Source organism: Hyla sarda, chromosome 6 (genome assembly GCF_029499605.1).
Source record: "Hyla sarda isolate aHylSar1 chromosome 6, aHylSar1.hap1, whole genome shotgun sequence".
Lineage (NCBI taxonomy): Eukaryota > Metazoa > Chordata > Amphibia > Anura > Hylidae > Hyla > Hyla sarda.
The window spans coordinates 36,186,843-36,207,019 of record NC_079194.1 but is presented as its reverse complement, the minus strand read 5'-3'; the positions used below and the strand labels follow the sequence as shown (position 1 = coordinate 36,207,019).

The 20,177-nt window shown below is 44.9% G+C and overlaps 1 protein-coding gene and 1 long non-coding RNA gene across 4 annotated transcripts in view; one reads left to right on the top strand and one right to left on the bottom strand.

Annotated features, from left to right (window-relative positions):
* Positions 1-628: 628 nt before the first annotated feature.
* Positions 629-1,514, bottom strand: LOC130275478 (uncharacterized). The gene is made up of 3 exons (XR_008844794.1): positions 1,097-1,514; positions 896-1,019; positions 629-811 (listed from the first exon to the last, which is right to left on the bottom strand). It is a non-coding gene; the product is annotated as an uncharacterized LOC130275478 (long non-coding RNA).
* Positions 1,515-11,203: 9,689 nt separating this feature from the next.
* The window catches only part of STXBP3 (syntaxin binding protein 3), a 55,337-nt gene continuing 46,363 nt past the window's right edge, over positions 11,204-20,177 (top strand). Inside the window, exons 1-2 of one of the 3 annotated variants that reach the window (XM_056523506.1) lie at positions 11,204-11,464; positions 16,483-16,532. In XM_056523506.1, coding sequence (XP_056379481.1) covers positions 11,425-11,464; positions 16,483-16,532 — 90 coding nt within the window. In that variant the 5' untranslated portion in view covers positions 11,204-11,424. Of the gene's footprint in view, positions 11,465-11,508; positions 11,566-16,482; positions 16,533-20,177 lie in introns of those variants that run through there. The other 2 variants (XR_008844793.1, XM_056523507.1) reach the window with 2 other exon arrangements.

The window sequence follows — 20,177 nt, the reverse complement described above, 5'->3', positions numbered from 1 at the left end:
TTAATGATATATTTTTATAGTTCGGACATTTACGCACGCGGCGATACCACATATGTTTATTTTTTATTTTTTTTACACTGTTTTATTTTTTTTGGGGGGAAAAGGGGGGTGATTCAAACTTTTATTAGGGAAGGGGTAAAATGACCTTTATTAACACTTTTTTTTTTACATTTTTTTGCAGTGTTATAGGTCCCATAGGGACCTATTACACTGCACACACTGATCTCCTATGCTGATCACTGGCGTGTATTAACACGCCTGTGATCAGTGTTATCGGCGCTTGACTGCTCCTGCCTGGATCTCAGGCACGGAGCAGTCATTCGCCGATCGGACACCGAGGAGGCAGGTAAGGGCCCTCCCGGTGTCCGGTCAGCTGTTCGGGACGCCGCGATTTCACCGCGGCGGTCCCGAACAGCCCGACTGAGCAGCCGGGTCACTTTCACTTTCACTTTAGAAGCGGCGGTCAGCTTTGACCGCCGATTCTAAAGGGTTAATACCGCACATCGCCGCGATCGGCGATGTGTGGTATTAGCCGCGGGTCCCGGCCGTTGATTAGCGCCGGGACCGACGCGATATGATGCGGGATCGCGGAGCGATCCCGCTTCATATCGCGGGAGCCGGCAAAGGATGTAAATATACGTCCTGCGTCGTTAAGGGGTTAATAAAATAATTCAGGAACGTACCCAGGGGTCGTCACCGGGAGGTCAGAATGATGCCAAATCATGGTCCATAAAACATAGCCGAGGTCATATCCGGGGGATCGGTCAGGAGGTGGATGGTGCCTCAGGTCTCTGGAGGATCCAGGCAGATGCTGTAAGAAAACACAATGTTATTATTATAGTAGATATAGAGAGAGGGAGTGAACTGGATTTATATAATGTGAAATATTACTTACCTATAGCAGCAAAGCAGGGCCAGGAACAGCATCAAGAACGGAGTGCCGATAATAACGCTTCGTGGGATATACTGGAAGCGATCGCTTAGGTCTTGAATCTGTGACGCAATTCATCTCCGGATTCCTAAAAAACATAAAATCGTGTTATTAAAACAGGTATTTATCTTCTTTCCTACTATACACATAGAGGAGGATACTTACTCACGAGTCCCTGGTCCTTGGCACTGTCTGTGGGCACGTCAAGTCCAGAATGAGGGATGATGGTATTTTCCACAACTGGAGGCAGAGGACGGCTGCTGACAACGCACATCCAACACACAAAGAAAAATAACTGGAAAATCATTTCCAAAATGCACAAAACGCACTAAAAAGAATTGAGCAATGCTCTCTCGCCTATCACTTCTCTCACACAGAGATCTACAGCTCCAGACCACTGATTCCTTGTATGATACTCCGTGATGCCATAATAGTCACTGGACAGATGGGGGAGGTCACAACCAAGATGGCTGCAGCCACTCCTTTACAAGTACAATGCGACAAAACGTCATTGGCGGAGATTTATCAAAACCTGTCCAGAAGAAAAGTTGCCCAGTTGCCCATAGCAACCAATCTGCTCGCTTCTTTTATTTTTAACAAGGCCTCTGCAAAATGAAAGAAGTAATCTGATTGGTTGCTATGGGCAACTGGGTAAATTTTCCTTTGCACAGGTATTGACTATAGTGAAATCACAGTGAAAATCTGCAAAACAATGGGGGAGATTTATCAAAACCTGTGCAGAGGAAGAGTGGTGCAGTTGCCCATAGCAACCAATCAGATTGCACCTTTCATTTTCCACAGGCCTCTTTAGAGGCCTGTGGAAAATGAAAGAAGCAATCTGATTGGTTGCTATGGGCAACTGCACCACTCTTCCTCTGCACAGGTTTTGATAAATCTCCCCCAATAAGATTTGGGCCCAGGGATTACTGAGGATCTGACCATGTTTATTCTCCAGTTGCTTTTGCACTTTATGGGGGGGGGGGTATTTATCATTGGATATACACGTCTTTTATTGCGTACTATTGTCGCATTTCCACTGCGACATTGCGTCATTGCCACTTTGTCATTACGTCGTCTTCAGGTTCAGCCTTCAGCTCAATTTTTGCAGTGGTCGGGAATTTACTATTTGCACCTTTTATACTCTGTCGCAAAAACGTTTACTAATGCCGCAATTTTGGCGCAATTCAATGTCATTTTTTTCCTGCCATAACAATGTGGCTTACCATCAGTTTTTGCTAATAAAGCCCAAATAAACCTTGATTTTTTTTTCCCTGACAAGTCACACCCCGTACATAATTGTTTGGAATTTTGTTTTGTCTACCATTTTGTTTTTAAATTGAATTGATTTTAGTTTTTATTCAAATGTTTAGGGAAATGTAAGAAATGTATTAGCAATTACATTTTTGGACAAAAATGTTTTATTCAAATCAGAAAATAAATTTATGAATATCATTTATTTAAATTTCCTGTGTTAATGCATTTTTACACATTTTATCAGTTAATGCTGATGATGTTTATCACCAGGGATTGGTCCGAAATTACATTCTGATCACTTTTCTTTTCAGCAATATACCTCTTTGAAAGATTTTAATTTTTAAAAATCATGTAGTATTATGCTCCATGATTATTAATATTTATTCATTTGTTCGGAATGTTGTGTTCATTTTGAAACAGCAGATGCCACCTTTGTCATGAAACTATTTTCTTGTTCCTCTATAAAACTCTGTCCTATCTATCGATCTTTAGATCTGCCTACCTATATTGATATCTGACTTTAATTTTAGCAACATATCTCTTTATTTAAAGGAGAACTCCGGAATATAAAAATTGTCCCCAATACTGCCGGCAGTAAAAAACCTAAAGATGTACATACCTTCCTCCGCTCCCCCGGGGCCTCCGGCAACCGGCTCCGGTCTCCGCCGCGATCCACTTCCTGGTTGCCGGTGGTCGGAGAATCATACTGCACTCAGCCAATCACCGGCCACAGCGAAGTCCGACTCGGCCGGCGATAGGCTGAGCGGCAGTGTGAGAACGCTTCAGGACACAAAATTCTTCACCACACCGGCACCTGCTGCCGGGGCCGAAAACCTCACACTGCCGCTCAGCCTATCGCCGGCCGAGTCGGGACTTCACTGCGGCCGGTGATTGGCTGAGCGCAGTAAGACTCTCCGACCACCGGCAACCAGGAAGAGGATCGTGGCGGAGACCGGGGCCGGTTACCGGAGGCCCAGGGGGAGCGGAGGAAGGTATGTACATCTTTATGTTTTTTACTGCCGGCAGTATGGGGGACAATTTTTATATTCTGGAGTTCTTCTTTAACTCTGGAATATCAAAATATCTCATATCATCTCACTCCTTCTCTCTCTCTCTATGTTGAAATCTATTGCTATCGCTCACCTAGCTATCTATCTAGCGATCTCTCTAGCTTCTACCTATCTATCTTTCGCATATCTAAGAGGTAGATTGATCAAAACCTGTCCAGAGGAAAAGTCGCAGAGTTGCCCATGGCAACCAATAATATCACTTCTTTCATTTTTGAAAAGACCTCTGAAAAATGAAAGAAGAAATCTACCGTATATAACTCGACTATAAGCCTAGGGTGGGAAATACATCATCCCCCCCCATGTCATCATCCAGACCCCCGTCATCATCCCCCCCTTTTTCATCACCGCCTGTCAATCCCTTCATCAGTGGTCTTCAACCTGCGGACCTCCAGATGTTGCAAAACTACAACTCCCAGCATGCCCGGACAGCCATCGGCTGGGAGTTGTAGTTTTGAAACCTCTGGAGATCCGCAGGTTGAAGACCACTGCGGCCTTTGTCATCATCCAGACCCCCCCCCCCCTTTAGTTTTCTACTCACCTCCCCTCGGTGGGAAGGAAGGGTGAACTGGTCCGGGCCATCTGTGCTGCAGGGACCGTCCGATGGGAGGGTTAGTCATTCCGGGCTGTCCATTTTCACCGGGGGGGGGGTCCTTTTCTCCGCGCTCCGGCCAGCCCCGGACTAGTGATGATGCCTTGACGACGACGCACAGGGACGTTCATGCGCAGGCTGCGAATGAACGGCCCTGTGTGGCGTCGTCAAGGCAACGTCACTAGTCCGGCGCAGGCCCGGAGTGCGGAGAAGAGGCCCCCCCCCCCCCGGTGAAAATGGACAGCCCGGAATGACTAACCCTCCCACCGGATGGTCCCTGCAGCACAGATGGCCCGGACCAGCTCACCCTTCCTTCCCACCGAGGGGAGGTGAGTAGAAAACTAAAGGGGGAGGGGGGTCTGGATGATGACGAAGGCCGCAGTGGTCTTCAACCTGCGGACATCCAGAGGTTTCAAAACTACAACTCCCAGCATGCCCGGACAGCCGATGGCTGTCCAGGCATGCTGGGAGTTGTAGTTTTGGACCATCAGGAGGTCCGCAGGTTGAAGACCACTGAGAAGGGATTGACAGGCGGAGAGTTCACTCGAGTATAAGCTGAGGGGGCGTTTTCAGCACGAAAAATCGTGCTGAAAAACTCGGCTTATACTCGAGTATATACGGTAATTGGTTGCTATAGCCAACTGTGCAACTTTTCATCTGGAAAAGTTTTTTTTTTTAAACTACACCTATATATCTCTCTATCATTATTTACCATATCTATCTATCCATCAATATTTAACATATCTATCTAGCTATCTAATTTGAAAGGGGTACTCTGCTCCACTACTTACATAGCTCCGCTCCCCACCGTCTGGAAAGTAATCTACCAAACACTGTGTGGGGGCTTCCGTGTTCACGTTAGTCCACTCATGCCTTCACGCTCGCCCCCTCTACGAAAATCTAGGGGAAGGGGTCGCGACGTCCGTCACAGCCCCTTCCCATAGACTTTTGCAGAGGGGGCGGGCGGGCGTGACGTTATCAGGGGGTGGACCTGAATACGTAAGCCCGCACACAGCGTCCAGAACAATGATTTTCAGACATTGGGGAGCAGAGCTTCTGAGGCAGGTGAGCGGAGTACACCTTTAAAGCCATCATTCTATTTTGCAATCTATTTCACCATATGGGGGAGATTTATCAAAACCTGTCCAGAGGAAAAGTTGCTGAATTGCCCATAGCAACCAATCAGATCACTTCTTTCATTTTTTACAAGGCCTATGCAAAATGAAAGTAGTGATGAAAGCGTTATATAGGGTAAAATCTGATGATTGATTCCCTTTAACTCTAGCCACCCCTGCTCTTCCCCCTTTCATCTCCATAGACTTCCATAGGCAGTTGTTACCTGACCATCAGGGTCTATTCACACGGGCAGAATAGACCCTCTGTGTTAACACATAGCTGGTCTGTGTTAAAGTTGTACTCCACTAGGAAACATTTTAGGTTAAATCCACTGGTGCAAGAAAGTTAAACAGATTTGTAAATTACTTCTATAAAAAATCTTAATCCTTCCAGTACTTATCAACTTCTGTTATGATCCATAGGAAGTTCTTTTCTTTTTGAATTTCCCTTCTGCCTGACCACAGTGCTCTCGGCTGACACCTCTGTCCTATTAGGAACTGTCCAAAGTAGGAGTAGATCCCCATAGCAAACCTCTCTGGACAGCTCTTACCTGCCTCCTCGGTGTCCGATCGACGAATGACTGCTCCGTGCCTGAGATCCAGGCAGGAGCAGTCAAGCGCCGATAATGCTGATCACAGGCGTGTTAATACACGCCAGTGATCAGCATAGGAGATCAGTGTGTGCAGTGTTATAGGTCCCTATGGGACCTATAACACTGCAAAAAAAAAGTTAAAAAAAAGTGTTAATAAAGGTCATTTAACCCCTTCCCTAATAAAAGTTTGAATCACTCCCCTTTTCCCATAAAAAAAATAAAACGGTGTAAAAAAATAAATAAATAAACATATGTGGTATCGCCGCGTGCGTAAATGTCCGAACTATAAAAATATATCATTAATTAAGCCGTACGGTCAATGGCGTACGCGCAAAAAAATTCCAAAGTCCAAAAAAGCGTATTTTGGTCACTTTTTATAACATTAAAAAATGAATAAAAAGTGATCAAAAAGTCCGATCAAAACAAAAATCATACCGATAAAAACTTCAGATCACGGCGCAAAAAATGAGTCCTCATACCGCCCCGTACGTGGAAAAATAAAAAAGTTATAGGGGTCAGAAGATGACATTTTTAAACGTATAAATTTTCCTGCATGTAGTTATGATTTTTTCCAGAAGTGCGACAAAATCAAACATATATAAGTAGGGTATCATTTTAACCGTATGGACCTACAGAATAATGATAAGGTGTAATTTTTACCTAAATATGCACTGCGTAGAAACGGAAGCCCCCAAAAGTTACAAAATGGCGTTTTTTTTCGATTTTGTCGCACAATGATTTTTTTTTCCGTTTCGCCGTGCATTTTTGGGTAAAATGACTAATGTCACTGCAAAGTAGAATTGGCGACGCAAAAAATAAGCCATAATATGGATTTTTAGGTGGAAAATTGAAAGGGTTATGATTTTTAAAAGGTAAGGAGGAAAAAACGAAAGTGCAAAAACGGAAAAACCCTGAGTCCTTAAAGGGGTACTCCGGTGAAAACCTTTTTTCTTTTAAATCAATAAATCAACTGGTGGCAGAAAGTTAAACATATTTGTAAATTACTTCTATTAAAAATTCTTAATCCTTCCTGTACATATTAGCTGCTGAATACTACAGAGGAAATTCTTTTCTTTTTGGAATGCTCTCTGATGACATCTCGAGCACAGTTCTCTCTGCTGACGTTGTTATAATAACAATAACACTTTATTTAGTGTGGTCCTTAGTGGGATTTGAACATCTGCTATGCATGGTTGCTAAAATGGACAGAGATGTTAGCAGAGAGCACTGTCCTGGTGATGTCATCAGTGTTCTAAAAAGAAAGGAATTTCATCTGTAGCATTCAGCAGCTAATAAGTACTGGAAGGATTAAGATTTTTTTAATAGAAGTAATTTACAAATATGTTTAACTTTCTGCCAGCAGTTGATTTAAAAGAAAAAAGGTTTTCACCGGAGTACCCCTTTAAGTACTGGAAGGATTACGATTTTTTAATAGAAGTCATTTACAAATCTGTTTAACTTTCTGGCACCAGTTGATTAAAAAAAAAAAAAATGTTTTCCAGAGGAGTACCCCTTTAAGACAGATTCAAGCAACATTGCAGAGTGAATTATGAGTTTAGGAGTAAGAAGTGGAGGAGTAAAGGAGCCTGATACATGGGCAAAGAACTGAAACAAGTTTTTTTTTTGTCACTTCATATACTAGAAAGAAATTTAATAAAAATAGATCTAAAATTGGGTATCTTTGTAATCATATGGTGGGGGGACATTTATCATTGATGGCTTTGGTAAGTGAGTTCTGAAGTTTTTTGTTTTTTCTTGCTTTAGTTTTGCTTACCATATTTTTCACCATATAAGACGCACCCAATTTTAAAGGCTGAAAATGTAGAAAAAAAAGATTCTGAACCTTCAACCTGCGGACCTCCAGATGTTGCAAAAATACAACTCCCAGCATGCCCGGACAGCCGTTGGCTGTCCGTGCATGCCGGGAGTTGTAGTTTTGCAACATCTGGAGGTACGCAGGTTGAAGACCACTGGTACAGGAGGTAGTACTCACGTGTCCCCGCCGCTCCGGACCCGTCACCACTCGTCACCGCTGCCCGGGATGTCGCCCTCCATCCCTGTCGCCGCGTCCCCGGGGTGTCCCCGTCGCTCCGGAACGTCTCTGCTGCCCGGTATCCTCGCTCTCCGTCGCCGCCATCCCGTCGCTCTACACGCCGCTCCTATTGGATGACCCCCCCCCCCTTTAGTTTTCTACTCACGTCCCCTCGGTGGGAAGGAAGGGTGAGCTGGTCCGGGCCATCTGTGCTGCAGAGACCTGTCACGACGAAGGAGAGCGCCGGCCATGCAGGGGATCCCGGCACAGAGCAGACACCGAGGAGGCAGGTAAGGTCCCTCCCAGTGTCCTGTAAGCTGTTCGGGACGCCGCGATTTCACCGCTGCAGTCCCGAACAGCCCGACTGAGCAGCCGGGATACCTTCACTTTCACTTCAGATGCAGCGGTCAGCTTTGATCGCCGCGTCTGAAGGGTTTATACCGGGCATCACCGCGATTGGTGATGTACTGTATTAGCCGCGGGTCCCGGCCGTTGATGGCCGCAGGGACCGCCGTATAAGGCGCACCAACTTTTTCCCCCCAGTTTTGGGGAAGAAAAAGTGCGTCTTATACGGCGAAAAATACGGTATGTGCTACATATTTATACTTACACAGGGGGTTGATTAATTTGGAGCAAATTTGAGCAAAATACAAAAGTTGCAGTTGAGACTTTTTTGCGACTTCTTAAAATTGCTCAGGTAATGGAGAGACCTGGATGTGACTTTGCGACTTTTATTTTTTATTTTTTTGGCTATGTGCGACATTCACACATCCTAAATTTATGACCATTACAAAGTGAAAACTGAAAATTGCTTAGGTAAGGCTGTGTGCAACTTTATGCTTACCCACAAAAGTCGCACAAAAAAGTGGTTAGTTGCACGTGCAACTTTTTGTGCGTCTGGAGTAAGAAAAAAAAATGCTCTACATACCTTGATAAATGTCTCCCATGTGTCATTTTTACTGAACAGTGCGCTGTGTGGAATCCAAAGTTTGCACACTGGCGTCCTGCGCTCGTTGCGGCTGCCACCACTATCCTGTTGTAACATATACTACATGAATTAGAGAAGACATCTATTCACAGCGCTGGGTGAGTGCCTCCATCCTCCTATCTATTGAACTGTGTTTGTTGTTGTTTTTTTTTTTTTCAATTTCGCCCCACAAATATATATTTTTTTTCACTGTAGATTTTGTGGTAAAATGAGTGATGCTATTGCAAAGTACAATTGGTGGGGCAAAAAATAAGCCTCATATGAGTCTGTAGGTAGAAAATTAAAAGGAGAGGAGGACTCCCTGCATCCTTAAAGGGGTACTCTGGATATGAAAAAAAAAAATATATATATATATATATCACCTACCACAGGGCCCACTCGAAAATGCGCCATCTCCATAGACAGCAATGCATTTCCAAGCGCATTCCGCTTATGGGGTCTGAAATTTCCTCAGCAGAATGTCTGCCCCAGGAAATTCCGTAGTGTGGATGGTGCAACAGAGTCCCATTGAAAGCAATGGGAGACTTCTGCACCGTATTTTCTGCCACGGAACTCTAGAGTGGAGTGCTGCTCGGAAAATACATAGTGTGAATGAGTCTTAAAGAGGCACTCCGCTGCTCAGCGTTTGGAACAAAATGTTCCAAATGCTTAGAGCCAGCGCCGGGAGCTCCAAACGCTGAGCAGCGGAGTACCCCTTTAAGGGTACGTTCACACGAGCAGGTTTACAGTGAGTTTGCCGCTGTGAGTTTGAGCCGTGCAATGAAAGATCCGCAGCAGATTACAGTTACTTTATTAAGGTCTCCTGTGAATTTTCCTCTGTGGAAAATCTGCCATGAAAAACCTGCCATACTTTCTTTAGCAAATCTACTCCCAACCCCCCTTCCCCCCAAAAGGATACTCCAGCCTTTAAAAATGTATCTGTATCCACAGGGTTAAAATGGACACATGGCTCCCGATAAAAGATGACCTTGAAATCCATTTGCGGCCATTTTGAGAGTTTCAGCTCAGCCTACTCCAAGTAACATTGTGGAGCAGGACTTTGTATGGGCCCCCTCTATTCAAGGTGTACCAACTGAAGGGACCCAACGGCCAAAAAGGGCAAAGACGTTAGCTTTGTGTCAGTATTAATATTTTCTTAAAGATGTTCTCAACGGGACCCCGCATCCATACCCGTCAGGTGGATGTACTGTCGGGTTCACACCACGTTTTTGCAATACAGTTCCCGTATCTGGTTTTTGATTTAAAAAAATCGGATTCCTCAAAACCGGACTAAACTTAAACTGTATCAAAACGTGTGTACAAATTTTAATCCGTATACGGTTTGAATAATGATGTCCGGTTGCATCTGGTTTTTTTTGAGAAAAACGTATGTTTTTAACTTTTCATTCCATTATGAATAAAGTTTCACTTGTTTGATTGAAATTCCAAGAAAAAAACTGAGCAAAGTCAAAAACCGTATGGTGAAAACAGGATGGAACCGTACGCACATACGGTTCTGTACGGTTCCCGTTGACTCCCATGTTAAAAAAAAAAAACTTATACGGATTCAATACAGTTTTTCAACCGGACCAAAAACCATACGGGTGCATTCACACCACGTTTTTGCAATACAGTTCCCGTATACGTTTTCAATGTGAAAACCGTACGGAACTGTATTGAAAACCATATGCATTGACTCTCCATTGAAAACCGTATGTCAAACGATGCATCCGATTGCATCCTGTACGGTTTTGTCAGTTTTTTTTCCCGTACCCAAAACCGTAGTCTACCACGGTTTTTGGTCCGGGTGAAAAACCGCATACGTTCTCTTTTAACATGGGAGTCAATAGGAACCGTACAGAACTATATGTGCGCACTGTTCCATCCGGTTTTCACCATACGGTTTTTGACTTTGCACAGTTTTTTTTATTGGAATTTCAATCAAACAAGTGAAGCTTTATTCATAATGGAGTGAAAAGTTAAAAAGGTAAAAGTTTTTTCTTAAAAAACGGATGCAACCGGACATCATTTTTCGAACCGGATACGGTTTTTAACTGTATATAGGTTAAAATTTGTACACACGTTTTGATGCAGTTTAGTCAGGTTTTGAGGAATCAGTTTTTCATCAAAAACCTGATAGAGGGAACTGTATTGCAAAAACGTGGTGTGAACGCACCCGTAGGCTGCAGTTTTGGGTACGGGAAAAAAAAACTGACAAAACCGTACAGGATGCAAAACGGACAAAACCTGATGCATCTTTTGGCATACGGTTTTCACTGGAGAGTCAATGGATACGGTTTTCAATATGGTTCCGTACGGTTTTCACATTGAGAACGTATACGGGAAATATATTGCAAAAACGTGCAGCCTTACACATATAGTGCAAAAAAAATCCCAAACCTCAAAAATCACTGCAGCAAATTAAAAAAAAAATCTATTTTTTATTTACTTTTAAAAATGTATTACAATTTCCTCTTCTGTCTCCTCATGTGTCGGGATATACAGCACACACAGTGCACTGTTATACTGAGGGTGTTCTAGTATATGCAGCAACAAAATAAAAATTAAAAAAACTTAATTCTTAAAACATAATTTTTTTTTCATATTTTGAGGTTGGGAACATTATCTACAAAACAAACTAGTTCTGTCTGCGAAACGGTTAACGCCCGTGACCTCCAGTGACCGTGCGCGCAGTGCCCAGTCCCGGGGGGGGCGGCTGCCGGCGGCCGCCATTTTGTCGGAGACCTTATTTACAGACAGCAGCCGGTGACGTATCCGAGACGTATCCGCCCGTCACTTCAGTTCCTTCCCGGAGGCCCAGGAGCTGTGCAGAGCAGATCCCGGAGCCGGGGACCGACTATCCGGCAACAGCTATGGCGACTGATAAGGGGCTGAAGTCTACGGTGTGGCTGAGTAAGTACAAACGGGCGACGCCTGGGACAAACGGGCGACGCCTGATGACGTCACGGACCGGAGCTGCGGCTGTATGAGGTAGCGGTGACGCAGAGCTAAGGGTATGGCGTTATTGGTGTAGGCTAGTGTTTTCCCAACCAGGGTGCCTCCAGCTGTTGCAAAACTACAACTTCCAGCATGCCCGGACAGCCTTTGGCTGTCCGGGCATGCTGGGAGTTGTAGTTTTGCAACACTGATGAAGGGGGACAGTTCCTGCAAATCCTTTGTGCGGCTGTCAGTGATAATGTCAGCTTAGTGATCTCTTTCAAATTGTTGCAACACTACAACTCCCAGCATGCCCGGACAGCCTTTGGCTGTCCGGGCATGCTGGGAGTTGTAGTGTAGGCTATCCAGGCATGCTGGGAGTTGTAGTGTTGCAACCGGTTGCATTGCTTTTTTTTTTTTTCACGAACTTCTCGGCTCGGCAGTTGATGACTTTTCCTGCATAAATTAGTTCAGCTTTCCGGTGCTCCGGTGGGCTGGAAAAGGTGGATACAGTCCTAGGAAAGAGTCTCCTAGGACTGTATCCACCTTTTCCAGCCCACCGGAAAGCTGAACTAGTTTACGCAGGATTAGTCATCAACTGCCGAGCCGAGAAGTTTGTGACGAATCGAATTTACTGTAAGTTCGCTCATCTCTAAAGTCAATGATAAAATAAGCAGTGTGTGCGGTGCAGCAGAATCTCATTGAAAACAATTGGAGGCTGCTGCATCAGAACTTTCATAGTGTGAATGAGCCCTTATTCACACGCGCAGGATCTTCTGCAGTTCTAACATTGTGGATGTTAATGTAACTAAATGACTAAACGCAGCATGAAATCCGCAGCAAAGGCTGCATTCACACTAGGGATCGACCTATTATCGGCCGATATTCACGATTTTGGACTTTATTGGTATAGGCAATTACCTTGCCGATAATCCGATAATGACACGCCCCCACCACCACCGCACCGCGCTGCACCCCCCCCCCCCTCCGCACCGCCCCGGCCAGAGACCATCGGCGCCGCTGACCCATTGCCACCCCCATCCCCGTTTTATAATTACCTGTTCCCGGGGTCCGCGCTATTTTTGGCTCCTGTAGCGTCCTGTGTTACGCTGTTCGCTGCGCAGCGCAATGATGAGTGACGTCCTCAACGCGAGGTCACCGTCAGTGCGCACAGTGACAGCTCAGGAGGACGCCGCCGGAGCCAGAAGTAGCGCGGACCCCGGGAACAGGTAATTATAAAACCGGGAATGGGAGAGGCAATGGGGCGGCAGCGGTCTATGGCCGGGGCGGTGCGGTGGGGTGGGGGGGGGGGGGGGGGGCGTGCGCGGTGGCGGTGATAGGACTCAGGACCCCAGGACAGGCAGGGGAGAGAAGCAGGTGGCGGCGGTCTCTGGCACCGCAAAAGCCGCTGCAGTTCATTGATTTAAAGGGGACCTCTCATCAAATAAACTTTTGATATATTTTAGATTAATGAATGTTGAATAACTTTCCAATAGCATGTTAATGAAAAATATGCTTCTTTCTATTGTATTTTTCCCGATCAGTCCTGTCAGCAAGCATTTCTGACTCATGCTGGAGTCCTAAACACTCAGAGCTGCCAGCCTGCTTTGTTCACAGCCAAACAGGCTGTGAACAAAGCAGGCTGGCAGCTCTGAGTGTTCTCCTTTGTGGACAAAGCAGACTGGCAGCTCGTAGTGTTTAGGACTCCAGCATGAGTCTGAAATGCTTGCTGCCAGGACTGGTAGGGAGACCCCTAGTGGTCATTTCTTCAAAGTGGAAAATTAAATAGAAAGAAGCATATTTTTTAATAACATGCAATTGTGAAGTTATTCTGCATACATTAATCTATAATATATCAAAACATTTTTTGATGAGAGGTACCCTTTAAAGCGCCCGCTTTAAATCAATGATCTGCAGCTGGGGGGGGGGATAAATAGCCGATAACTTATACCGGAATATCGGTATAAGTTATTGGCTATCGGCCCTAACCTCCACAGAGTATCGGTATTGGCCCTAAAAATAACGATATTGGTCGATCCCTAATTCACACCACATTTTTGCTATATATATTTCCCGCATACGTTTTCAATGTAAAAACCGCACAGAACTGTATTGAGAACTGTATGCACTGACTCTCCAGTGAAAACCGTATGTCAAACGATGCATCCGGTTGTGTCCATTTTGCATCCTGTAAGGTTTTGTCAGTTTTTTTCCCGTACCCAAACCGTAGTCTACCACAGTTTTTGGTCCGGGTGAAAAACCGTATTAAACCATATGTGTTTTTTTTTTTACATGGGAGTCAACAGGAACCGTACAGAACTGTATGTGCATCTGGTTCCTTACGGTTTTCACCATACGGTTTTTCACTTTGCACAGTTTTTTTTCTTGGAATTTCAATCAAACAAGTGAAACTTTATTCATAATTGAGTGAAAAGTTAAAAACATATACGTTTTTTTCTTAAAAAAACGGATGCAACCAAACATCATTTTTCAAACCGTATACGGGTTTTCTCCGTATACAGGTTAAAATTTGTACACACGTTCTGATACAGTTTAGTCAGGTTTTGAGGAATCCGTTTTTCTTCAAAAACCTGATACGGGAACTGTATTGCAAAAATGTGGTGTGAACCCAGCCTGACACCCGTGTGAACACTCTTATGCTGCATTCATACACCTGGACTGTGCATTAGCAGTATAGGTTGGTATATTCCATGCCTTTTGACTACATTCAGGCCATTGCAGTATGTGGTGACTAGCTGACTACATTCAGACCATTTAAAGGGGTACTCCACTGGAAAACATTTTTTTTAAATAGACTGGTGCCAGAAAATTTAACAGATTTGAAAATTACTTCTATTAAAAAATCTTCCACAGGAAGTTCTTTTCTTTTTGAATTTCCTTTTCTATTTGACCACAGTGCTCTCTGCTGACACCTCTGTCCATTTTAGGAACTTTCCAGAGCAGGAGAGCTGGGGATTTGCTCCTACTCTGGATAGTTCCTAAAATGGACAGAGGTGCCAAAGGCTGTCTGGGCATGCTGGGAGTTGTAGTTTTGCAACAGCTGGAGGCACCCTAGTTGGGAAACACTGCCTCTCCACTACAGTGTGGTACACCATGTCCTTTGCTATAGTAATAGGTGGTCTTTAATCCCTTAACGACATTGGACATAAATGTATGTCATGGTGCGGTGGGACTTAAAGGAGTAGTCTGGTGCAGAGTATTCCTGCTCCGTCCTGCCCCGGCTGCAAAATAAATGAAAATAAACCATCTCTCACCTCCCTGGGTTCCCGCGGAGCGTCACTACAGCTGATCAGTCCTCCGGTCCATCCTCTTCATACTTCCTGGTGTAACGAAGCGTCACATGGCGCTCAGCCTATTATGGGCCGAGGCAGAACATCGCGGCGGCCGGCGATAGGCTGAGCGCCATGTGACGCTTCGTTACACCCGGAAGTATGAAGAGGATGGACCGGAGGACCGATCAGCTGTAGTGGCGCTCCGCGGGAACCCAGGAAGGTGACGGATGGTTTTTCATTTTTTTTGCAGCCCCGGCAGGATGGAGCAGGAGTAGTCTGCACCAGACTACTCCTTTAATGCGGTACAATTATAGAAAAGCATAGAACGTGGGTACCGTTTTTAATCGTATTGACCCACAGAATAAACAAAACATGTCATTTATACCGTAAAGTGTACAGCGTAAGAACAAAACTTACCAAAATATGCTAATTTGTGGGATTTTTTCAATTTCCCCACATAATATTTTTTTGGTTGCGCCGTACATTTTATGGTAAAAATTGTGATGTCATTACAAAGTAATATTGGTCACGCAAAAAAACAAGCCCTAATATATGGGTCTGTGGATAAAAACTTAAGAGTTATCATTTTTAGAAGGTAAGGAGGAAAAAACAAAAAATGCAAAAATAAAATTGGCTGTGTCCATAAGGCCAAAATTGTTCTGGTCCTTAATCTCTTAAGGGCAAGGACGTACCGGTACATACTGAGTCCTTTCCCTTTCTGTAACGCATCATAGCGGGTCGGGCCCCGTGGCTAATAGCGCGCAGCATTGATCGCGGTGCCGCGCGCTATTAACTCTTTAGACGCGGCGTTCAAAGTTGAACGCAGTGTCTAAAGTGAACGTAAAACCATGCCAGTTAGCTCAGGGGGCTGTTCGGGATCACCGCGGCGAAATCGCGGCATCCCGAACAGCTTACAGGACAGCCGGAGGATTCCTACCTGCCTCCTCACTGTCCGATCGCCGAATGACTGCTCAGTGCCTGAGATCCAGGCATGAGCAGTCAAGCGGCAGAATCATTGATCAGTGGTTTCTCAAAGGAAACCAGTCATCAATGTAATAGATCAGTGTGTGCAGTGTTATAGGTCCCTATGGGAGCTATAACACTGCAAAAAAGAAGTGAATAAAGATTATTTAAAGGGGTACTCCGGTGAAAACCTTTTTTCTTTTAAATCAACTGCTGCCAGAAAGTTAAACATATTTGTAAATTACTTCTATTAAAAAATCTTAATCCTTCCAGTACTTATTAGCTGCTGAATACTACAGAGGAAATTCCTTTCTTTTTGGAACACTGATGACATCACGAGCACAGTGCTCTCTGCTGACATCTCTGTCCATTTTAGGAACTGTCCAGAGCAGTATATGTATTCTATGGGGATTTTCTCCTTCTATGGACAGAGATGTCAGCAGAGAGCACTGTGCTCGTGATGTCAGCAGAGAGCTCTGTGTTCCATAAAGAAAATAATTTTCTCTGTAGTATTCAGCAGCTAATAAGTACTGGAAGGATTAAGATTTTTTAATAGAAGTAATTTACAAATCTGTTTAACTTTCTGGCACCAGTTGATTTAAAAGAAGAAGAAGAAAAAAAAAAAAAAACTTTTCCACCGGAGTACCCCTTTAAAGGGGTTAAGCAAAATGTAAAATATTTGTGGATGGAGATTAAACTTGCCTTTTATGACATTTTTTTTTTCTTTATGTATTTTAGAGATCAAAACAGAAGTCCTGGATGACTGTAGAAGGGAAAATGAATGGAAGGTAAGGATCGGGGTTACAAAATGTTTTGCCTAGGTACATGAATATAATAAGCACTGATGGATTGTGAGAAATTTAAAACTTCACTTTTATTATTTCCCATAAAATTGTGAACAAAAAATGATTAATAAATAGTGCAAAAAAGTTTTGTCCGCCACCTTTATGAGCTGAAAGTAATATGATATGCGGTATCAACACCAATGTCTCTTGCCAGGAGTAAGTTACACCCAAAACCACTTGTGAAGTCACAAGTCTCTGTTCACACTGATATTGGGGTCATATATAGTTGCGGATTGTAACACCCTGCCAGGAGTAGATTACACCCAGAAACGCTTCAAGTCTCTGTTCACACTGAGAATGGTTTCATATAGTTTCGGACTGTAACCCCCATAAACGCTTTCACACGGCAGTAGCATTAGTTCCCGGGATCGGAGAAGCGGTGGTCGGAACACCGAAGATGACGTCCCGCTGGTCACTTACCAAACTCGCCAGCGCACATCTTCCTCCGCCTTGATGCTCAAGTCTTCTCTGCCTTCGTTGCTATGGGCACACGCACTGGACGTCTATGATCTCCCGGCGGCCCCTGCATTTTTAAATTTAACGCGTGGCCGCAAAGAGTTAACGGGGGCATCCCTGTGTCCCGAAAACATCTTTTGGGACACAGGGATGCCCTTAATAGTGATGGGGGGGGGGGGGGGGGGGGAATTGCCCCATTGCTACAGAACTGGCAAGCACCGGCTCAGCTAATGTGGGGGCCTCGTATCGATGTTCACTCACGTCGCGCTCCCAGAATTTAAGGGCCGGCGTTACTACGTCCTGATGCCGGCCCTAGAGCGGGACGTGCGTGAACATCAAGGGCGGGGGCCTCCATGTCCATTTTGCTTGGGGCCCCCAAATTACTTCCAACGGCCTTGGTAGCAGTCCTGGGTAGTAGTTCTGGTCCTCTCCGGTATTTGTATTCAGGTACCCTCGGTACCCCGGCTGTAGAGGTAAGTGTTGGGGTGTTGCTCCTATCAACTAGTCGCCATGTTGCTGGTGATACCCCAGTCCTTCATGCTATTCAACACGTTTCCCACTGTAAATTTCATCAGGGATCGATGTAGTACAGATTCTGTTAAACAAACTTTCTATCGGCTGTATTATTTCATGTAGCCGATACAGCTCTGATGGCGGCCGTATGAAACGGCAGACGATACAGCCGCCATCAGAGCTGTATCGGCTACATGAAATAATACAGCCGATAGAAAGTTTGTTTAACAGAATCTGTACTACATCGATCCCTGATGAAATTTACAGTGGGAAATGTGTTGAATAGCATGAAGGACTGGGGTATCACCAGCAACATGGCGACTAGTTGATAGGAGCAACACCCCAACACTTACCTCTACAGCCGGGGGACCGAGGGTACCTGAATACAAATACCGGAGAGGACCAAGACTGCTACACAATCCGGACACGCCGAGGCGGAAGCAAGTTCGGGATCACAGGTTTTTCTAAATAACATTCTACTCTGCACACGATATTCCATGTGAACTGTTACCTAACATGGATAGAATGATTTAAAAGTCATCAACTCCCCGTGTATGTGAACCTTCTTGGGACTATAAATCTCTGCACACTGGAAAGGTGTAAATATTAAGACTAAATTACACCTGTGACCCTAGGACACATAGGAGATCACATGGTCAAGGTGGACAGCGGTTGATATATACTGTTTATGTCATTATCGTCCTAATTATACAGCGAGTGGCGGTGTGGAATTGGTATCCATCTATATAGTGTGCACAGAGACTTTAACATATGTGCGGTTTGTCACACTTGATGCACTAGGATTATTTGAACATCTGCAAATATACAAAGGGGGTATAAACAGTACCCGCTGTACACCTCAAATAATAGTATAAAAATATATGACACCATTATCAGTGTGAACAGAGACTTGAAGTCTAGAAGCGTTTCTGGGTGTAATCTAGTCCTGGCAGGGGGACTGCTGCTGGGGACCCCGGTGATCTTGCACGCAGCACCCCGTTAGAATCAGTCCCCGGAGCGTGTTCGCTCCAGGTCTGGTTACTGTCGATCACGGGGCCGGAGCATTGGGACATCACGGCTCCGCCCCTGTGTGACGTCACGCTCCACCCCCTCAATGCAAGCCTATGGGAGGGGGTGTGACAGCTGTCACACCCCCTCCCATAGACTTGCATTGAGGGGGTGGGGCGTGACGTCACACAGGGGCGGAGTCGTGACGTCACAATGCTCCGGCCCCGTGGTCAGGAGCCAGAACCTCCAGCGCTGCCGGAAGCAGATACAGGTGGGTGCTGCATGCTATATTGTGGGGGTCCCCAGCGGCGGGATCCCCGCGATCAGACCTCTTATCCCCTATCCTTTGGATAGGGGATAAAATGTCTAGGGGCGGAGTACCCCTTTTAATAATTTTTTGTTCACAATTTTCTGGGAAATAATAAAAGTGAAGTTTTAAATTTCTCACAATCCATCAGTGTTTATTGAATTTAAGTGATAAACTTCCTCTACCTACCGTGGGAATACACGGATCAGTGCAATGTAGGCTCATGAATACATATGTCTGCTGAGAGTTATGAGCACTTAGCACTAACTTGAAGGAAGGGAAATGAGGACGTGGATTCAGTGTTATATACACAATTGTAAATCGCCGATGGCTAAAATAATTCACTTAAAGAAGGAGAAAGATAAGGAGGACCCCACCCCGGGTTCATACAAAGTATACAATGTGTGTAATACAGTCTCACTTGCTGTAGGCTATAAAATTATAGTGTAACCAGGGCTGTGCTGTTTGTATGCTATTTGGACAACCGCGCTTATGATTGTGTGTCCGCGTGAGACCGGTGAACAGAGGAGCCGCAGTAACCAATCAGGTAACTCTAAGGCCATGTTCATGCGTCTGCATTCTGCTCGGAGGTTCCATTTTCAGCAGAGTCCCATTGTATTCAGTGGGATTCTGCTGCATTGTGCAAATGGCGGAATTTCCGATTTTCCCATTCCAAAATTACAACTTCTGTGTCCGCAGAAAGAATGTGCAGTCCTAGCGCCGGGGTAATGAAGAAAACGGTGTCCCTGTAGCAAAATGTGACCCTCCGCATAGGGACACACTTTTCTGCTTTACAGCCTGCTCCTTCTCACTCCCTAATCCAAACCCCTAATCCTAACCTTAATTATAATCCCTAATCCTAGTTTGTTCCCCTATAATCGTAATCCCTAATCCTAGCCTCTAACCCTAATTCTAACCCCTGACCCCTATTGGCGATCAGCTCTGAGAAGGACTGAGAGCGCTGAGCTCAGGTCACATTCGGCTACAGGTCACATTTTATTTCACTTCACCGGCATGTTGTGCTGGCGCCCGCATCTGCAGAATGTCCGCACAGAGATTTTCCATGCGGACATTCCGACGTGTAAAGGCCTTGTTCACACTATGGATTTTCCGAAGAAAGTTGGATTTTTATATCAACTTTCTGAAGCCAGTTGATATAACTTTTTTTTTTTTTTTCTGGAATACCCCTTGTTCAGCCGGAGCCTGCTCCATAGTGCGGATGAGCCCTAATTTATAGAGTGACGTCAGACTTATAGGATCGGCTACGGAGTCACTTCAACTTCACAGGCATCAAAGTCAGCTTG